Source organism: Mus pahari, chromosome 23 (assembly GCF_900095145.1).
Source record: "Mus pahari chromosome 23, PAHARI_EIJ_v1.1, whole genome shotgun sequence".
Lineage (NCBI taxonomy): Eukaryota > Metazoa > Chordata > Mammalia > Rodentia > Muridae > Mus > Mus pahari.
In genome coordinates this window covers 17,569,844-17,589,779 of record NC_034612.1, presented here as the reverse complement: position 1 = coordinate 17,589,779, position 19,936 = coordinate 17,569,844, and the positions used below count along the sequence as shown (strand labels likewise).

The following is a 19,936-nucleotide window of genomic DNA, read 5'->3' as shown; positions in this document are numbered from 1 at the left end:
AAATTATGTCACGCAGAAGCAAATATTTAGGGTAAACTTGGCAACCGTCCCTGCAGGGAATTTCCACTTTGCCAACTGTGGAATTGGATGGGGGATTAAGAGCTTTATTATAGAAAGGCAGGGGGAAAGAGAGGAGAGAGAGAGAGAGAGAGAGAGAGAGAGAGAGAGAGAGAGAGAGAGAGAGACTGGAGAAAAGCCCTGGAAATAAAGATCACAGACTTGGCTTCAACAGGGCTGTGGCACAGCACGCACACTCTGTCAGGACTGTACATTCAGCTTCTCGGCTAGTCCCAGCTGCTGAGTCCGAGGAAAGACACTGAAGTCACACCTAGGTCAAGCCCCGGCAAGGCCCTGACCAGCTTATATGCTCTTGACCGGTTGGTTGGCTTTACTTCCCTGAGCCTCAACTTTCCCAGCCGAAAAATGGGAGTAACACACCACATCTCGGGGAAACTGTGAGATCATCTCCAGATGCTGAGAAGGGGCTCACACCCATCATTATTCATATGTGTGTGTGTGGGTGGGGGGGTGTAGGATGCAGGAAGAATGTCCACCAACTGAGGCATAAAAACAAAAGAATGAGAGACATCTGTGCCCCATACGTACTGCAGCAATATGGTGACAACGGAAATACGAAGACAACTGCAGTGTCCCCAACAGCTGAATGAAGAAAATCTGGTCCAAGGGTATGAAATACTATTCAGCCATGAAAATGGAAATGCTGACATGGATGAGCTGGAGGGATGCAGTGGTCCTCCAACAGAGCAGATGCAGATGCTTCCATTCGTGGATGGACCTAGTATGGCCCGCATGCAGAAGAGGAGGGAGATGTGATTGGTAGAGATGCTGGGGAGGGGCGAGAAGAATATCAACCAGTGGGTGTGAGGCTCCAATTATGCTGGAAGAGCAGGTTCTAGGTATGTGTTTGTAGCTAACCACAGGATACTGTGGTATACCCAAGACTTTGTTAAAAGGACATCCTGAGCTGGGGAAGTGGCTGACTCAGCAAAGTGCCTGCCTCACAACTACAAGGACCTGAGTTCAAATCCCAGAACTCACTTTAAAAATCTGGGCATGATGGCACACTTTTTTTTTTTTTTTTTTTGAGACAGGGTCTTATTACACAGCCCTGGTTGGCCTGGATCATGCTTTGTAGACCACGCTGCCCTTGCACTCATGATAATCTGCCTGCCTCTGCCTCTTGAGTATAGAGATTAGAATTATGATGGCAGTGGCACACAGTTGTAATCCCAGGGCTCAGGAGGTGCAAAAAGGGAAGATCTCAGGAGCAGGGCTGTTGTGACCCAGCCTGGCCTGGTTAGCGAGTTCCAAGGCAATGAGAGAGCCTGCCTTAAGCAATGAGGCACACAGTTGCCCAGGAACGGACCTTGAGGCTCATCTCTGGCTTCCATTTGTGCATGTCCACCCATGAATAAGCACACATAACATACACACTTAGGGGACACTTCATGTTAAGTGTTCTGTGTGTGCACAAGCACCAACTTTCAAAAACAAAAGAACAAAGTTACTACATCTTATCCTACAACAAAACGCCTGGTGTGGTCAACTTTATAATAGAAGGGAAGGTTGACTTCGATGTTTGGTTTCAGAGACCATAGTCTGTCCCTCCCTCCCTCCCTCCCTCCCTCCCTCCCTCCCTCCCTCCCTCCCTCCCTCCCTCCCTCCCTCCCTCCCTCCCTTCCTCTCTTTCTTCTTTCTGTCCATCATTTTTAAGTAGCCCATTTCTTTTGCCCCAGGAGGAGGCAGGATTGTGATAAGAGTACATGGCTCTAAGAACCTATTCACTTCACGGTGGCTAGTAGGCAAAGTGAGACAGGTGATGTGTATGATGGATGGCCACAGTCCCTTTCAGGAAGACTCTTATGCCTGGCCAATGACCTAACATCCTTCCAGTAGGCTCTGCCTCTTAGAGCAGTGCCTCTCAATCTTCCCAATGCTGCCTCTCAACCTTCCCAATGCTGTGACCCTTTCATACAGTCCCTCATGTCATGCTGACCCCAACCATAAAATTATTTCTTTGCTACATTATAGCTGTAATTTTGCAATTGTTATGAGTCACCATGTAAACACCCCGATATTCAAGATATCAGATGTGCAACTCCTATGGGGGCTATGACCCACAGGTTGAGAACTGCCATCTTAGAGGTTCCATTACTTCCAACAGTACCATGGCTGGGAAACATGCCACAAGAGAGCCTTCGTCCAAGCCATATGCAGAAAAGAGTTCTAGGAGACAGGGGAACGTTTAGTACTTTGATTGTGGCAATATATCCAAATTTATCAGCTTATGGACAATTTTTACTTATCCATTGTAATTTAGCAAAGTTACTTTTTAAACAATGGCGATGAGAAAATCTGAATAAGTCCCATGTCTTAGTTATAGTTTCTATTGCTGTGAAGAGACACCATGACCACGGCAACTCTTATAAACATTCAATAGGGGCTGGCTTACGGTTCAGAGGTTTAGTTCATTATCATCATGGCAAGAAGCATGGCGGCATACATGCAGGCATGGGGCTGCAGAGGTAGCTGAGAGTCCATCTGGTCCACAGGCAGCAAGAAGAGAGATTGACAGCAGAGCCTGGCTTGAACATCTGACATGCCAGTGATGCACTTTCTTCAAGAAGGCCATACCTCTTAATAGTGCCACGCCCTATGAGCCTTATGGGGGCCATTTCATTCCAACCACTACATCCCACGCAGTCGGTGGAGTGAAAGACTAAGTGGGGCTTGCCTTGCCTGGGAATGAACTGGGAGAGTGTGGAGGAGGACAGGTCCAGGATCGAGGGGAGGGGATGGGTTCTGAGTTACAGTGGTGGGTTTGGGACTTCCACCCTCAGCAACAATCTTTGCCAACATGGGCGGGGAGCCAGGGATGGCCATCATTGGAGCACAGCTTCAGAGTGGAGTAGGATTCAGGTTGTGCCCTGGCTCCTCAGCAGTGGGAACAGCATCTCATGGAGGTGGTGGGTGACCTGGGGTTAGTGCAAGCGAAGTCGGAGGATTGTGTGTGACCTGGGGACCACTCAAAGTGAAGAAGGAACCTGCCTGCCCGTATGTTTGGAAGGCAAAGAGAACAATTCTCCATAAAGTAAATGAATGTGCTGATTCGGACCTTTAAAACTCCTTGACCATACCCAAACTGGGGGGGCGGGGGAGAGCTCTTGTTTCATCTAACTGTTCTTGTATTACTTTCGAGGGCAAAAATACCAGGCTTAATTCTCATTAAAATCTGTACCCACCTAAGGTTCTCAGGGATGAAATTCTATTATTCATTCTCTTTGGTTTCTCTTTTCAAGAATGCTTGGTATGCTGGGACTCGACACAGCAGGGCTTCTGTGTCGCTGAGAACTTCTCCCTCCCTTCCCCTCCCCTCAGGACCTGTACAGTGCTTTAGCTTAGCAGCTTGGCTTCTGGACTCTGAATACCACACACGCACAGTCCGAGGTAACACCTCTATAGCCTTAGAAGTAAATGTTAGGTCTGCTTGCAACACAGGCTGTCAAATCCCGTGTCTGAGTAATGGATGTCTCTCATTTCTGTGGCGGATGGCACATCTGGCCCTGTGGTGTCTATCAGGACAAGGGTGATGTGCTTGGGCATCCACTTGGGGAGGGGACCACACATAGATTATGCACTGGCTCCCCAATCAACCTGGTGAATGAGTGCTACACTGCTTCTCTCTAATGAAAGTTTTGTGTGTGTGTGTGTGTGTGTGTGTGTGTGTGTGTATGTGTGGTCTTTCTGTATGTGTGGTATGTCTGTATGCATAGGTGTGTTTGCATGTATGTTTAGGTGGTGTGTGTGTATGTGTGTGGTAAGTATGCTTGCTGTGTGTATTTTTTGTGGTATCTCTTTGTGTGTATGTAGGTGTGTGGTGTGTCTGTGCAAGCCTCTATATCTCCTTATACGTGTGTGCCTGTTCTTGTGTTTTTGAGTGTGTAAGTAAGCTAGAGTTTGATTCTCCTGTTTGTGCCTTCACGGTGCTAGTTTTACCATGACAGACTGCCATGCCCACCTTCACAGTTCTGGGAATCGAAACTCAGTTTCTCGTGCTTGCACAGCAAGCTCCTTATCTACCTTCTCTATCTTGCAATCTCTTCAAATAGTTATCTATTTATCCATCCATCCATCCACTCATCCATCCATCCACGTATCCATCCATCCATCCATCCATCCATCCACCCATTCACCCATTCATCCATCCACGTATCCATCCATCCATCCATCCATCCACCCATCCATTCATCCATCCATCCATCCATCCATCCACCCACCCATCCATCCATCCATCCATCCATCTATCCATCCACCCACCCACCATTTTGTGGTAGTTTGAATGAGGAATGCCCCCCCTCTAGGAGGCTCATGTGTTTGAACATTTGGTCCCCAGTAGGTGGCACCGTTTGGAAAGGCTGTGGAACCTCTAGGACAGTGGTTCTCAATCTTCCTAACTCTATGACCCTTTGCAGTTCTTCATGTTGTGAACCCCGCCCCAGCCATAAAAGTATTTTTGTTGCTACTTCATAATTGTAATTTTGCTACTGTTATAAATTGTTATGTAAATATCTGTGTTTTCTGATTGTCTTAGGCAACCCTTGTGAAAAGGTCATTCAACTTCAAAGGGGTCATGACTCACAAGTTGAGAACCACTGATCTAGAACATGGAGCCTTCCTGGAGAAGTATGCGTTCACAGCCTCATCTATTTCCAGTTCTCGTTCTCTCTCTCTTTCTCTCTCTCTCTCTCTCTCTCTCTCTCTCTCTCTCTCTCCCTCCCCTCTCTCTCTTTCTGTCTGTCTCTCTCCCCCTCCCCTTCCTTTCCTCTCCCCCTCCCCCTTCCTTTCCTCTCCCCCTCCCCCTCCCTTTCCCCCTCCCTCCCTCTCAGCTGCACATTTTGTGGTTGAGACGTGATCCCTCAGCCGCCATCTCTGGCTGCCTGCTGCCCTGCCTCCTTTCCATTACAGACTCTCCCTCTGGAACCATAACCCCAAGCACACTCTTTTCCTCCACTTTTGGATATGATATTTTATCACAGCAACCAAATAGGAGCTAATAAAAAAAAAATGACCCTCCCCCACCCTGCCACCGGACCATCGACTCATCCAATAGCTTCTCACTAAGCACCCACTGTTTACCAAGTGTGACTCAGGAGGGTACAGAGCTATCCCTTCCCCTCCTGGGGGAAATTCAAATAATGAATGCAGAAGTGCTATTCAATTCCCTACCATTCTATGAAAGAAAAGGCAGGCCGGGTGAAGGGTGACTGGGATGTAAGGTGTTGAGGTAGACCCGAGACAATGTAAGCAGAGACTTGATTAGCGTGAAGAAGAGCACAGCCTGGCAGTGGGAAGAGGCTTGGGCACAGCAAACAGTGGAGGTGAAGGCTGGTTCCATCTCGGCTTTTGCGAATATACTTCAGTAACGATCACCAGCCACCCGATGTCAGGGACTGCCCTAATCCGAAAGGGCCACAGCTCAACATCATTACGTTTTCAAAGCCACAATTTCTAAACGAGGTCAGGCTGGCTCTGGGTTGGGAATAAAGAGGGAACTGTATTGCAATGGACTCTCTTCTGGGGATGAAATATTCAAGCCACCCATGACCAGTTACTTCTGACTGCCACTCAGTGGACTCCCTCTGAAGCCAAAGATCAGAATTCTGTGAGTGCAGGACCCACATCGTTGGGGGTGCAGTGCAGTCAGTACATTTGCCAGATTCCCGGCCGGTGGATAATGGTCAATGAGATAGGAGAGAGTCTCAACAGACGGCTCAAGCTACTGGCTCCTTACAGCACACCACTCACATGCCATAGTATCTCACATGCGTCATGAAGCCTCTAGTCCCCTAGAGCAGCAGAGTCAACAACCTTCCCAAAGCTGGGACCCTTTAATCCAGCTCGTCACGCTGTGGTGACCCCCAACCATAACATTATTTTCACTGCTTCTTCATAACTGGAACTTTGCTACTGTTATGAATCCTAATGTAAATAGTTGACATGTAGGATATCTGATATGTGACCCCGGTGCGAGGGTTATTTGACCCTCCCAAAGGGATCAGGAGCCATGGGTTGAGAACCCCTGACCTAGCGGCACCGCCTCAGTAGTCCACACACTCAGATCCCTTTGAGTAGCTACTGAGTAACACTTTATGTTTTAGTTTGATCTTAATCAGAGATTATGACGTGTCACAGAAAAGCCACGGACACAACTCCAGGTTCCTGCTATGTGCACGGGTCAAGGGGAATGACTTCATCTTGAGTCTACATTGATAAAATGATGATGACTTGAAGACTCATCAAAACTCCAAGTAAACCGGCCAGCACCAGGAAATCCAACTGAAAAACCTCTGTCCGGGAAGGCAACTTCTTGCTCCTGTCAAATGAGAGCTGTCTTTCACTAGAGTAGGCCTAAAAGTGCTTTTAATTTTTTAAAAATTCGTTTTTTTTTAAAAAGATAGAGTTCTACTATGTAGCTCCAAGAGGCCTGGAACCTACTTGTTTTAGACCAGGCTGACCTTGAACTCTGCTTTCTGAGCGCTGGGATTAAGGACATATGCCATCACACCTGGCCCAAAGTTGGGGTATTTCTCTCCCATTTAAAAAAAATGTAGAAAGACAATTTGGGACAATAGATCTATTTATACCCATTCAGCTACTTGTAAAGAGCCATCTCTCCTATGAAAGACATCCCCATGTGGGCAGCCCCACCAACATGTGAGGTTATATAAAGCATGGAACACTCTCAGAATGGGAGCATCATTAGTACCAGTGGATTCTACTATAAGTCTACAGCCCCTTACCCCCTGTCCCAAAGAAGTGAGCCCACTGAGTCCTTACCTGACTTCTGCTTCTGATCAACAGTCTTAGATAGATATTTGTTTTTACATAGAAGAAATGATCACCCCAAGATGTATTTGAGAGCCCAAGGGCTTCACCAACTTCATGCTACCCCCCACCCCCACAGACCTGGTATGCTCTTGGTCCTTCCTAGATTCATACCTCAGCCCCAAGCCTGATGTGGGTATGAGGAGGGTACCAGGTAGGGAGAGGATGCTATTGGGAACGATGCTGATGGGAAGGGCAGTCCATAGCTGTCCGGAGATGATGCTGTGCAGGCTGGGACCAGCTACTGCATGGGATGAACAGGCTTCTGCTTGTCTGGGCTCTTACAGACCTATGTGTGCAGCCTGCTCAGAGCTTGGAGGGAGTCAGATGCTGAGGCCCGATGGTACAGTCTGTCGGTGGCTCTTCCTGCCCACAGCTTTCTCTCTACACTGAGTAAAGGGCTTGAGAAGAAATGGTGCTGAGGTGAGAACTTCCTTGAGTAACAAATTCTTCTTTGATAGTCCCACTCATATATATATATATATATATATATATATATATATATATGAGTATGTATATGTATATGTATGTTTTTCCCACATGTATGAGGGTGTCCCTTGAGGTCAGAAGCGGATGCTGGAGGTGGAGTTATAAGCAGTTATGGGCCACACATTGTGAGTGTTGAAGCGAACCGGGATTCTCTGCAAGAACAGCAAGTGCTTTTAACCTCGGAGCCATTTCTCCAGCCCTTATTCAATGTTTTCCAAGACCTAACCAGCTGTCAACTAGCAACAGGGGTCTTGCTTCATGGTGTTTGGTTTGTTTTTTCTCTTTCTTAAAAAAAAAATATCCTTTAGCTGGTCCTGTCATTTCTAGATATTTGGGATGCTGAGGCAGGAAGATGGCAAGTTGGAGGCCTGACTGGGCTATAGAATGGGAACAAGGGCAATCTGGGGCAACATAGTGAGACCGTGCCTCAAAGTAAAAGGATGGATTGTATCTCAGTGGTGGGAGTGTCGCAGAGTATGCATGGGGTCATATGTTTAATCCCAGTGATAAAAAGTGAAATAGAATTTCTCATCTTTGAGTCGATCTGTACATCCTGCTCTTACTTACTATCAATAAAGGTTTGTTTGTTTGGTTGGTTGCTTTTGCTTTTGGGGGGCTAGTTATAAATGTACTTAAATTCATTTTAGTTATTAAAAAAACACTTTCTGATATGATTGTCTGTTTTCTTCATAAAGAACTAAATCCCCCAAACATTTTGTTACTTTCAAACGCTCATACCAAAACACAGTTTGTAAGTGCCTCTGAGCCATTTCATCTAAAACCCTTTTGTTAGAGCATCTCCTTTTTTTCAGTTTTGGAGGCAAGAGCTTTCCATGTCACCCAGGCTGGTTTTGAACTCAGAAGCAATCCTCCTACCCTCAGTCTGAGAACCGGGATTAAAGGTGTGCCCATTCACACCCCACTGACGACTGCTCCCGAATCTCTAGGCTGTGCTGCACAAATGAAGTCCAGTTGTATGTTCCAGTGAGCCCCTGAGCCTAGAGACCACATGCAAACTGCACGCACGCCTGGTGCGTGGAGATGGCATCGTTGTCTGTGACAATGGCATGAAGCCAATCGGAATTCACTCGAGGTAAAAACTTGCAGACAAAAGGATTTGGGGTGTGACATCAGAAGTGATTTCAACTTGTCTTAAAAGCACTGTAAAATCACAATAACAACAATAATGACATCTCATTTCAAGAAGGACTCACGTGTTGACAATGGGCCGGAATAATATCTTATGTCTTTATAATGGTTTTGCTTTTCAAAGCATTTGAATGTCTTATCGTTCTGAAATAGCCAGGATAGGAATTGGGTGCTTATGTTCCATAATGGATGTTGGCATGAATTCTAGGATTCAGATTTGGAAAAAAAAATTGTCATGGGTCACACGGTAAATATTTTAGAGTTCTTGAGCACACAAACAAAACTGTTTAAAATGTAGGCTTGCAAACACAGGAAAACCAAGAAGGATGACCATTGTGTGGATACTTCATTCCTCCTTAGAATAAGGAACAAAATACCCATGAAAGGATATAGGTACAGAGACAAAATTTAGAGCTAAGACGAAAGGATGGACTATCCAGAGACTACCCCATCCGGGAATCCATCCCACCATCAGCCACCAAACCCAGATACTAATGCACATGCCAGCAAGATTCTGCTGAAGGGACCCTGATATAGCGGCCACTTGTGAGGCTATGCCAGTGCCTGGCAAACACAGAAGTGGATGCTCACAGTCAGCTATTGGATGGAACACAGGGCCCCCAATGGAGGAGCTAGAGAAAGTACCCAAGGAGTTGTAGGGGGCTGCAACCCCGTAGGTGCAACAACAATATGAACTAACCAGTACCCCCTGAGCTCGAGTCTCTAGCTGCATAGGTAGCAGAAGATGGCCTAATCGGCCATCATTGGGAAGAAAGGCCCCTTGATCTTGTAAACTTTATATGACCCAGCACAGGGGAAGGCCAGGGCCAAGTAGTGGGAGTGGGTGGGTAGGGGAGCAGGGGCGGGGGTGGGGTATAGGGAACTTTCGGGATAGCATTTGAAATTTAAATAAAGAAAATAATAAAAAAATAAAATGTAGGCTTGAAAACAGACTTCAAGGTCAGTTATCAGATGGAGGGTTACCTGGGGTTCTGGTTACACATTCAAAGCCAAGAATGAACCAGGCAAAGTGGCGCACACCTATAATCTTAGTTCTGTGGAGCCTGAGGCAGGGGGATTGAGCTTTTGAAGTGAGTCTGGATTGTATAGTGAGTTCAAAGCCAGCTGATTTTCCTTGGGAGACCCTTACAGCTCAGAGACCGTGTGATTAGCAACAGTGCAAGGTGCATAATCACTCTCTCCTTTCTCCAAGCTAAGGAATCCTGGAGCAGATGACATGTAGGGTAATGTCTGTTGTGTCTGGCTAGCATCTGTCTCCCACCGAACAGGGAGAGACAGGTTTTCCCATGATACATCACGTCTACCTATTCGGAGGTCTACTGTGCACCTGCCCTGGGGGACATAGCTCTAGGCCTGGCAAGCAGAGTGGAGCATTCTCTCTAACTTCGATGAATGGCTGAGGGGGAGCGCACACAAGTCTGGCTAACGCTTCCAAAGATTTACTCTTTTTTATTTTTTTAAATTGTGTGTGTGTGTGTATACGCACACGCATATATGTACATGCAGTGCCTTCAGAGACCAGAAGAGGGCATCAGATCCCCTCAACGGGAGATAAAGGCAGCTGGGGCTAGAAACTGAACTCCTCCAGTCCTTTGAAAGTACAGAATAAGCTTTCTTAACTAGAGAGCCATCTCTCTTGTCCAATGCTATTAACCAGAGCTTCCCGGGGGTGGGGGTGGGGGTGGGGTGGGGAGGAATTTCTGAATGATTGGCAGTGAGGGTCTCATCCTTTCTGCTGTGACAACGCAATCGTGGCTCCTACCATGGGCCACCTGCCAGTCTAACAGAGAGTAAGCTACCCAAGGCCTGGAGCAGCCAAGGTGTGGTTTACAGACAAGCACCAATAATCTTTCCTAGAAGGTCTTAAAAGGTCCTAGGTAGATCTTCTAAACCATACAATGCATACACATAGGAGTCTGAAAAACATTTTAAGTTCAGATTGGTTTTCTCTCTTACGTAAGCTGAAGAATCCTGAACAATCCATTTCCCATCATCTCTTATTAATCCAGTTAAACAGGATGCTTGCTGATTAGAGCTCATCAGTGAGAATGCTAGATGCTCAACACATATGATCCGGCCCCATGGTAGGAGGGATGGAGAGCACGAGGTCCTGTAACTCCAGTGTGGCCCATCCACTGTACACCATCTGCTGACTTCTTGACTATTGTGAGAGTCTTATCCATGGTCCCAGGGAAATGGGGTGAAGAAGTTGCCTACAGGGAGCAGGGAGGGGCTAGGAGCGCCCCCTTGTTGGGGGAGCTGCATAGGACAGGGGCCCCTGCAGTCTTGGTTCCCTTTCTGTTGCTCTAAGAAAACACCCTTAACAGAAGGGGCTTAGAACATAAAGGACTTCTTTGGCTTACACTTCCAGGTTACAGCCCGTCATTAAGGGGATGTCAAGGCAGGGACTGAGGCAGTTTATCAGGCTGTATCCACGTCCACGGTCAAGAGCAGAGAGGGGAGAACTCACACACGCTGCCTGCCTGCCCCTGGGATGGGCGGGCAGCCCGTTTTCGTCACACTTACACAGTCCATGAAATGGCGCTGCCCACATTCAGGGTGGGTCTTTCCACCTCAACTGACCATCCAGATAACCCTCCCCCCCCACAGACACACCCACCGGCGAACCTGAGCCAGGTAATTCTTCATTCAGACTCCCTTCCCAGGTAATTCCAGGTTGTGTCAAGTTGAGAGTTAAAACCCACCAGCATATTTTCCCATATTTACACCATGCCATATAGTCACGAATAACTTGGGTTAACTCAGGTCTCTGAGATCTGTGGTCACTCGTTGCGGCAGGCCTAGGCCAGCTCATCCTGACCAGGACACACGGCAGCCTAAAGTTTCTAAAAATGGGAGCAGGAAAAGGAGAGAGATGAAGAGGTTTAAAACAGAAGCAAGCAACAAGGACTTTGGTAGGGAGATGCATCTAGTACCATGACACATTATCTGGGAAGCTTAGCCAATGAAAGGTGATGTTGCCAATCCTAGGGTGGAGGAAGAAAAGCCACTTATGCATCAAATAATCAAATAATTGTAGCGATGACCTGGGAAAGGGGAAGCACGCAGAGGGACTGTCAGTCAGTAGAACTCAAGGGCTATCATGGCATCGTGACTTACCATAGCAAGGGGGACAATGGCAACGAGGTCCTTCTGGCTGATGAAAATCTCGGACACAGCGATGTCCGTGGTCCCCTTCCTCGGGTACTCCACCTGCCATGTGATGGGCTGTGTCCCCGAGAGGCTGCTGAAGCTGGTGATTTCAAAATTCATTTGCATGACCTCGCTGAACAAATTGCTGCTCCTGGAAGGGAATGGAAGGAAACGGCTTGAATGTGATGTTGTCTGAAGGTTCCTTCTCTCCCTTTACCCCAGTCCCACGATGGTGCTCAGAACGAGGGGAGGAGGGAACCACCTCTCAGGAATGGACCCTGGCACTTGAAGCACAATGTCACCTTTAAGTTAGAGAGTGGGGAGTGGGGACAGAACAGCACCCACAAGCTGCAGATCTGAAGAAAAATTCTTAAATATTGAGCACTGGTCACTGTGTGGAGGGGTGAGGTCTTTGGATTGTTTTTGAGATAAGGGCTCACTACATATCTAGAGCTTTTTTGGAGTTTACTCAGTAGACCAGGGTAGCCACAAACTTGTAGACATCTCCAATCCTGAGTGCTGGGATTAATGTGCACCATCACACACAGATAATGCTTCTTGCTTTTGTGTTCAAGTGGGGACTTGCCATAAACATGTACTTTGAAGTCAGATCCATGGAGCTGGGGTGTAGCTCAACTAGAAGAGTTGATGTGCACGCTTGCTGGCATGTACAAAGCCACTGGTTCAATTCCCAGCTCTCTGTCCACCAGGCATGATGGTGCACACCTGTGATCCCAGCATGTGGGAAACTGAGGCAGGTGGATTGAGGTTCACAGTCATCCTGGTTACACTATGATTTCAAAGCTAACCTGGGATACATGAGACCTTGTCTTTTGGACTCTGCCATGCATGTGAGCCTGATTCATCCAGCTCTGTATATCATATCCTCACTCAGAATCCATCCATACTAGATGTTCCCTTATATGCATTGTGCTGGAAGATGGCAGCAAAGAAAAGGAGGCAGTCTATCCAGTGAGCATCTGCTTTAAGAAGATTAAGAACATCCACTTAAAATTAATAATAATAATAATAATAATAATAATAATAATAATAAAAAGGGCTGGAGAGATGGTTCAGAGGTTAAGAGCACTGAAAGCTCTTGCAGAGGTCCTGAGTTCAATTCCCAGCAGCCACATGGTGGCTCACAACCATCTGTAATGGGATCTGATGCACTCTTCTGGTGTGTCTGAAGACAGCTATGGTGTACTTATAGAAATAATAATAAATAAATATAAATAATAAAAGAGCATCCACATAGCAGGGGAGTGTGGTGATGCTGGAGTTAGGGAGAGAGAGATATAAGCACTTAGGTAACACCAGAGAGTGTCAGAAACCTTAACTTGATAAGTCAATGTTGGGGGGCTGGAGAGATGGCTCAGTGGCTAAGAGCACTGACTGCTCATCCGAAGGTCTTGAGTTCAAATCCCAGCAACCACACGGTGGCTCACAACCATCACGCCATCTCCTGGTGTGTCTGAAGACAGCTACAGTGTACTTACATATAAAAATAAATAATAAATAAAACTTTAAAAAAATGTCAAACTGCAAAATGCTAAAATCATCATCATCATCATCATCATCATCATCATCAATGTTGGGGATTTACAGATGTAACCCTTGAAAGAAAACCTCAAAGTTGTCTTGAAAAAAAAAAGTAAGTTAATACCCCCAATAGCCACAACAAATTCCAGACTATTGAAAACCCAACTTCCCAAATCCCTTGGACTCATCTGCAAGAAACCATAGCCTAAGAGTGAGCTAAAAGCCAAAAGGAGTTTAACTTCCCAGCCTGGAGGTTTAGTGCCTGTGGAAGCAAAGAGACTCACGGAATAAAGAAATAAAATTCTGAATGGGGAAGCCTTTCTCACGAGAACAGTACAGTCTGATCACAGGCTGTGTTTCACTCCTGCTTCTGAGCATTGTCAGGAACCCAAACAAATCTTTCCCATGCTGCTCACCCAGGCACCTTTCCGGGGAGCTGTCCATGGTGCTGAGGTTTATCGATTCCCTTGGCAGGCTCCCCCTTGAGTTAACTGAGGAAGTGGGGACTGAAAAAGTGTCTCAGTGTGAGCAGGATAGGGAGAGAGAAAGAAATGGGGTGAGATGGGCAAAGAGAGGTTTGCAAAGCTAGAATCCTAGGAAAAGGGCCCTAGAGGCGTCTATACCTCCTACCCAAACACACAGGCTTCTATAGTCTCCATCCTTCGTGCCAGTGGTTCCCATTCAGAGCTCTGAGGGAGGTTATCTGATCAGCTGAGATTCAACATGGGAGTGCAGAGAAAGGCCCTGGCCTCCCCTCTGTTGTCTGTCGTTAGTACACAAGACAAAACTCTGAACTCAGGACCAGAGAGCAACAGGAAGGAGGAGTTTGTGAAGCCTGCCCTGTGGGAAAGGACGGCACATCTGGATTTGACTCCTGGATTCATCTTTAAAGATAAGCAAACAGGAGGGCTGGAGAGATGGGTGTGTGGTTAAGAGAATTAGCTGCTCTTGCAGAAGACCTCTGTTCAGTTCTTAGCACCCACGAGGCAGATCTCAATCATCTGTCCCAGGGGATCTGACATCCTCTTTTGGCCACTGTGGGCACTAGGTACAGATACACAGGCAAAACACTCATATTCATAAAATAAAAATCAATCTTTAAAAAAAAAAAGGCTAAAGGGATGACTCTGTAAGAGCTAGCCATACAAGCACGGGGCCTTGATTCCCAGCACTGATGTAAAACAGCTGGGTATAATAGCACACACCTGTTGTGACATACACAGTGCTTGGGAGACAGAAAGAGGTGAGTCCCTATGGGTAGCTGGCTAGGGAGCCTAACTAAATTGATGTGCCTTAGGTTCCAGTGAGTGACTCTATTGTAGAAAACAAGGGAGATGGGAGATGAAGAGAGGTTCAGACATTACCGAGTTCGTAACTGCTCTCACAGAAGGTTCAAGCTTTGTTTCCAGCATGCATGCTATATGGCTTACAACTGCCTGTAACTTCAGTTCCACAAGATCTATGTTCTGGTCTTCATGGGTATTTGTATACATGTGCACATCCTTATAAATACACACACACACACACACACACACACACACACACAAATGTGTATAATTAAAATAAAGTAAATCTATAGGGACTAAAAGGATGCCTCAGAGGCTTGGGATATGGAATGCTTTTGCAGAGGATCTGAGTGAACTTTCAAGCCTCACATGAGGCCTCTGACCTCCTTGGGCACCCATACTAACATACCCATGCCCCCCCCCAGAGAATTTTACAAAGTAATAAGTGTTTAAACAAAAGCAACAGCAAAATAAAGTGGTTACTCAACAGTAAACTGATGGATAAGGGTGGAGGTTGTCCTCTGGCCTCCATGTGCACATACATATGCACACACATCTGCACACACCTATATTCCCTCACACAGAGACAGACAGATAGACAGACAGACACACACACACACACACACACACACACACACACACACACACACACTGAAACAAGCAAACAGATGACCTTTGACTTCTATCTCCTACCCCGAAGACTAAAGACCTAGAGAAGCAGGTTAACTACATGGGAGAGGCAAAGGAAAGACAGCTTTGCCCTGTATTTTATGTAAACGGCAATATCATTGTTTAAAGGACTCCAAAAACCTAAAAGGAACCTGAGTTGCAGCCCCGCTAATGATTTAAGTACCCCAGAAGTTGGGAGGAAAGCAATGGATCCCCAGGTGTGCTCTCCACAAAGACAACGGAAAGGTCAAGAGTAGACATTCAGAAATCAGAATGGAGATGGTTACAAAGGGTCAAGGTTCAACATTGCAGCTGTGCACAGAAAGCTTTCCGTGTGGGCACCAGCTTCTCCCACTTCCTTTCCCTCCATCTCTCAGTGCGTGTGCAGAGACAGGATGGGTGGATGGTACAATCACAGGTTCTGGGACTGAACTATGACTCCTCTGTGGAGTTGAAGGGAGATCTCAGGTAAGGTGCTTGACCCATTAACTCTCAACCTGGGAGGACCAGAGTGAGTAAGCTGAAAGGCTGTATACAGTTCTAATATCTGTGCTTGCCCATCAGAGTTCTTGGCTTTTGCGGGGTGGGCTGGGGTTTGGACACAGATTCCTGTGGATCTCCAATGACTAGACTGTTCAGTGACATTTAAAATCTTCTGAATCAGTCCAGGGCTCTGGTCCACGGGATGGTGCCACTCACATTCAGGGCTTCCCTCCTCAGTGAAGCATGTCTGGACATGTCCCTAGAGAGGCATCCAGATGTGTCTCCCAGGTCATGGAGTTAACATTCAAGTCTGACCATCACAGGGGCTTCTGGGTAGCACCAAATGCAATGCAGCCAATGAGTAGAGTCACACACTGCCCCCGTACACTGGAGAGAGAGTTTGAAAATCTTCCTTCTGTGTTTGTTGCCTGAAGTTAAACTCAGCACATGCATTTTATTAAGCCTTGGGCTGGGGCCCTGTGATGGTTTGTATATGCTTAGCCCAGGGAGTGGCGCTACTAGGAGCTGTGGCCTTGTTGGAGTAGGTGTGGCCTTGTTGGAGGAAGTGTGTCACTGTGGGCATGGGCAATGAGACCCTCCTAACCACATGGGGAGCTGTCTTCTAGCAGCCTTCAGATGAAGATGTAGAACTCTCAGTTCCTCTTGCACCATTCCTGCCTGAATGCTGCCATGCTAATGGATTGAACCTCTGAACTTGTAAGCCAGCCCCAATTAAATGTTGTCCTTATAAGAGTTGCCTTGGTCATGGTGTCTGTTCACAGCAGTAAAAACCCTCACTAAGATGAACCCACAATGCTTTCATCTCCCAGTCCTGACAAGAGGACTTCTCTCTTATGTTTTCTTAGTCTCTTTCTCTGTCTGGCCGCCTCTACCACTCAGGCACCCCAGGTGTGCCTCCACTCAGGCCTTCTGTAAGTATTTCCATCCACATCACTTATCATCAACCTATCCTGCTGCCCACAGCTCACCCCACTGATGCCATTGAACCCCTGTGGCTTGGAACTCACCCTTCACTTACAGGGCCACATGACCCAGTCAGTGTACATTTATCTGCACTTGGGGGTTCAATAGCCACATCTCCCTTCACCAATTCACGCTCCCTAGTAGCAGGGCTATGGAATCCTTCTATTACCTTCAAATGACACATTACCGTGCTGACCCACCAGAGGGACGCAGTAAATGTTTGCTAAATGAATAATAGATGAGCGACCGACCGCCTGGCTTCCTGATATTCACACTTTTTCCTTCCAGTAGTCAGGTTAATATTAATTTCTACACAGGAGGGGGTTAGAGTCTTCGTTTTGTTAGGAAGGACAGCGGAGGCATGCTTTGGAGCTATCAGCTTTTCCAGAAGGGTTGAACTCATTCCAAGAGGGAAAAAAATAGCAAAAAAAAAAAAAAAGAAAAAAAGAAAAAAGCAGGGTCTGTTGGAGACCTTCCAGAGAAGACACGCTCCGAGGTCCACTCCTAAAACTTTGCCTTTCCCAAATATCACAGAGGACAGACGCTGGATCTGCTCCAAAGCTTGCTATTGAATTTTACGCCTGCTAAGTTCTGCTAAGTACATAATGAGGAGTCTGAATTAACTATGCAAAAGTGTAATTTACAGTTAATGTTTGTAATTGATGAGTTGCGGGTCTCTGCGGTGGCGCTAACGGCTGAGAGGAACGGGCCCTGAGGGGGATGAAGGAAAGTTTCTTAGCTCTAGAACAGAAGGCTTCCTCTACTCATTTCTCAACAGTCAGCCATCCATCAAGCATTCAGAAGAGTAGACCCCTGCCAGGCACTCTTTGGAAACACCCAGAAGCGACCACTGTAGCTGACGGTGGGTGGGGAAGCGCCATGGAGACCTTCCCAGATACCCGCTGTCAACTGTCCAGTTACTCAGCTAAAGGCACAGGGAAGAGAGTGGCCCAACCAATGTCTATGAACACGCCACGAGGCTCCTCTCTTGTCCCAGGATTCTCTTTGACATCCGCTGCAGTGACATTTTCTAAGCATCCGGGACTCAGCTAGGGCTGAGCAGTGGGATGGTTTAAACAAGGTATGTCCTTGCTCCTACCTCCCAGACACGCCCATCTGAACACTGGGTTTTGAGCAGGGGATGCTGTTTCGGGGAGCTTGTGGGATTTGGGGGGAGTTTAGTCTTCATCAGAGGGAGTGGATTTCTGGGGAGGGTAAGTCTTGAGGTTAAAAGCTTGACCGGATAGCCTCTGGGCTGTGTATTAAGACTTTGTATAGCGGTCACATTCATCCCACCCCTACACCTGGTAAGCTGGAGTGTGGCGAAGTGACTTTGGGAAGAAGTGTCTGCCTCTCAGGCCTCCAGAGAGCCACAGTGTACCCCCCGAACTGTAAGCATCCCTGAGCTCTGACACCAGAGTTCCCAGCTTGGAAGGTATCAGCTGCCTTAAACAATTACCCACCGCCAGACCCTGTGTGAGAATCAGGTATCAAGAAAAAAACAGGCAGCCAAATGGAGAAATAGACACAGGACCCAATGGTCATCCCCACTCTCCTTCATGGACCAATGGGCTCACTAAAAAAGGAGTGCCCCTTGGCCAGCAGCCCCTCCAACCTCAGATGCCACGCCCCTAGCCTCGTGTCCCCAGAGCATCTGTGACAGAGAAAGATGTGGAATGTGGAAGCTGTAGTTGCTTAGCTGAGGCTGTCCGACGGGACTTCCAATTTAGAAAAAAAGCCTTTCTTAGGTGTCTTGGAAGCAGCTGGAACGGAGAGAAAAGAGGCTGAAATGAACCAGATCCTTTGAGAAATCAGTTTAAAGGCTGTAATTTTGGCTTAGAGTAAACTCCGTTTAGGGGGACTCCTTGACTGCAGGCTGTGGGGAATTGGATAATACTGTGTGTTCACACTGGAGATGGGAAACATCATCCTGCCGAAAAAAATGGTTTTGGGTCCCAGGGTCCTCCTCATGCTGAAGTGTTACAAAGCAGCCGTGACAGCTGGGCCTTTGTGCTCTCTCTGTCTGGGAGGAACAGCAGTGGTGTTTCCTCTAGGAGCCCGGCTGGGAGGTCTCTGGCTCCCTTCATCTGCAATCGGCAGTATGTAGTCTCTGAAGAGATATTAAGTGTACATCTGCAATGTGTGAGGAGACAGAAGAGCAACAAATCGGATGCCTGTTTTGCAGCTGGAGGCAGAAGGGGAGGCTCACCGTCAACAGAGCAGCTAGCTTTCTGAGCAAGCCATCCTGGGCACTGGCCCTTCTGCCTGGCCTACCCAGCCGCAGAGGCTGCTGGGAGTGGGTAACATCAGGCAGGAAGAAAGAACTCAGGCAGAAGAGGAACCCACAGAGGCAACCGAGCCTGTGACGGCAGCAGGTTTTGCCTCTCACCTGGCCCCATGGCTTCTCCTGCCTAGTTTCCTTAACTGGTCTCAGAACAATATCTTAGGATTAGACAAAGGAACTGCATATCTTGAATGTTTCAGTATCAGCAGAGGGAGCCTGGGCGCCAAGCCCACCAGACAGACAGGGGTGGGGAAAACAGACGGAGAAAGACAGAGAGAAACAGAGACCGAGATAGAGAAGAGAGAGACAGAGATGGACACACATGCACACTACACACACACACACACACACCAAAGTGTGGGTGGGTGGGTGAAAGTCCAAATGTACTGAAGTAGTGTAGGTTTGGTGTTAGCATGCATTCACATCCATGGATGGTTGTGGGCCATCCATTCATAATATTGCTCAGGGCACTGGAAACTGGATTAAGTAAGAGAGAGCTATGAACCAGAATTGATGGTGCACACATGCTGGGCATTCAATTCCTGTCAGTACCCAGAGTCCTTGAAACAGTCATATGAAGAAGTACTAGCATCATGGGAGGCAAATCCCTGTTTCAAGGACCAAGGTTCCTGACACATGACTCAATCCAGATCTCCCCGACCACCTTCTAGACGGATGACAAACACCACAAGGGGAAAAACACAGGGGCTGTTACTTCTTGTATTTTTGCTTTTGGTTTCTGAGACAGTTGCCCAGATAGCTCAGGCTGGCCTCAAATCTCTTACATAGACGAGGCTGGCCTTGAACTCTTGATCTTCCTGCTCTCACCTCCCAGGTGTTGAAACTGAAGATGAGTTAGCAACTGGAATGCTGGGAAAGTGTCTCTATGCCAAGATCTATAGGTGTAGGTCTCTCTCTCTCTCTCTCTCTCTCTCTCTCTCTCTCTCTCTCTCTCTCTCTCTCTCTCTGT

At 47.2% G+C, this 19,936-nt stretch overlaps 1 protein-coding gene across 1 annotated transcript in view; it reads right to left on the bottom strand.

Annotated features, from left to right (window-relative positions):
* Tmem132c (transmembrane protein 132C) overlaps window positions 1-19,936 on the bottom strand; it is a 307,579-nt gene that overhangs the window by 44,191 nt on the left and 243,452 nt on the right. The window contains exon 4 of the mRNA XM_021187016.2: window positions 11,686-11,869. Coding sequence (XP_021042675.1) covers window positions 11,686-11,869 — 184 coding nt within the window. The remainder of the gene's footprint in view (window positions 1-11,685; window positions 11,870-19,936) is intronic.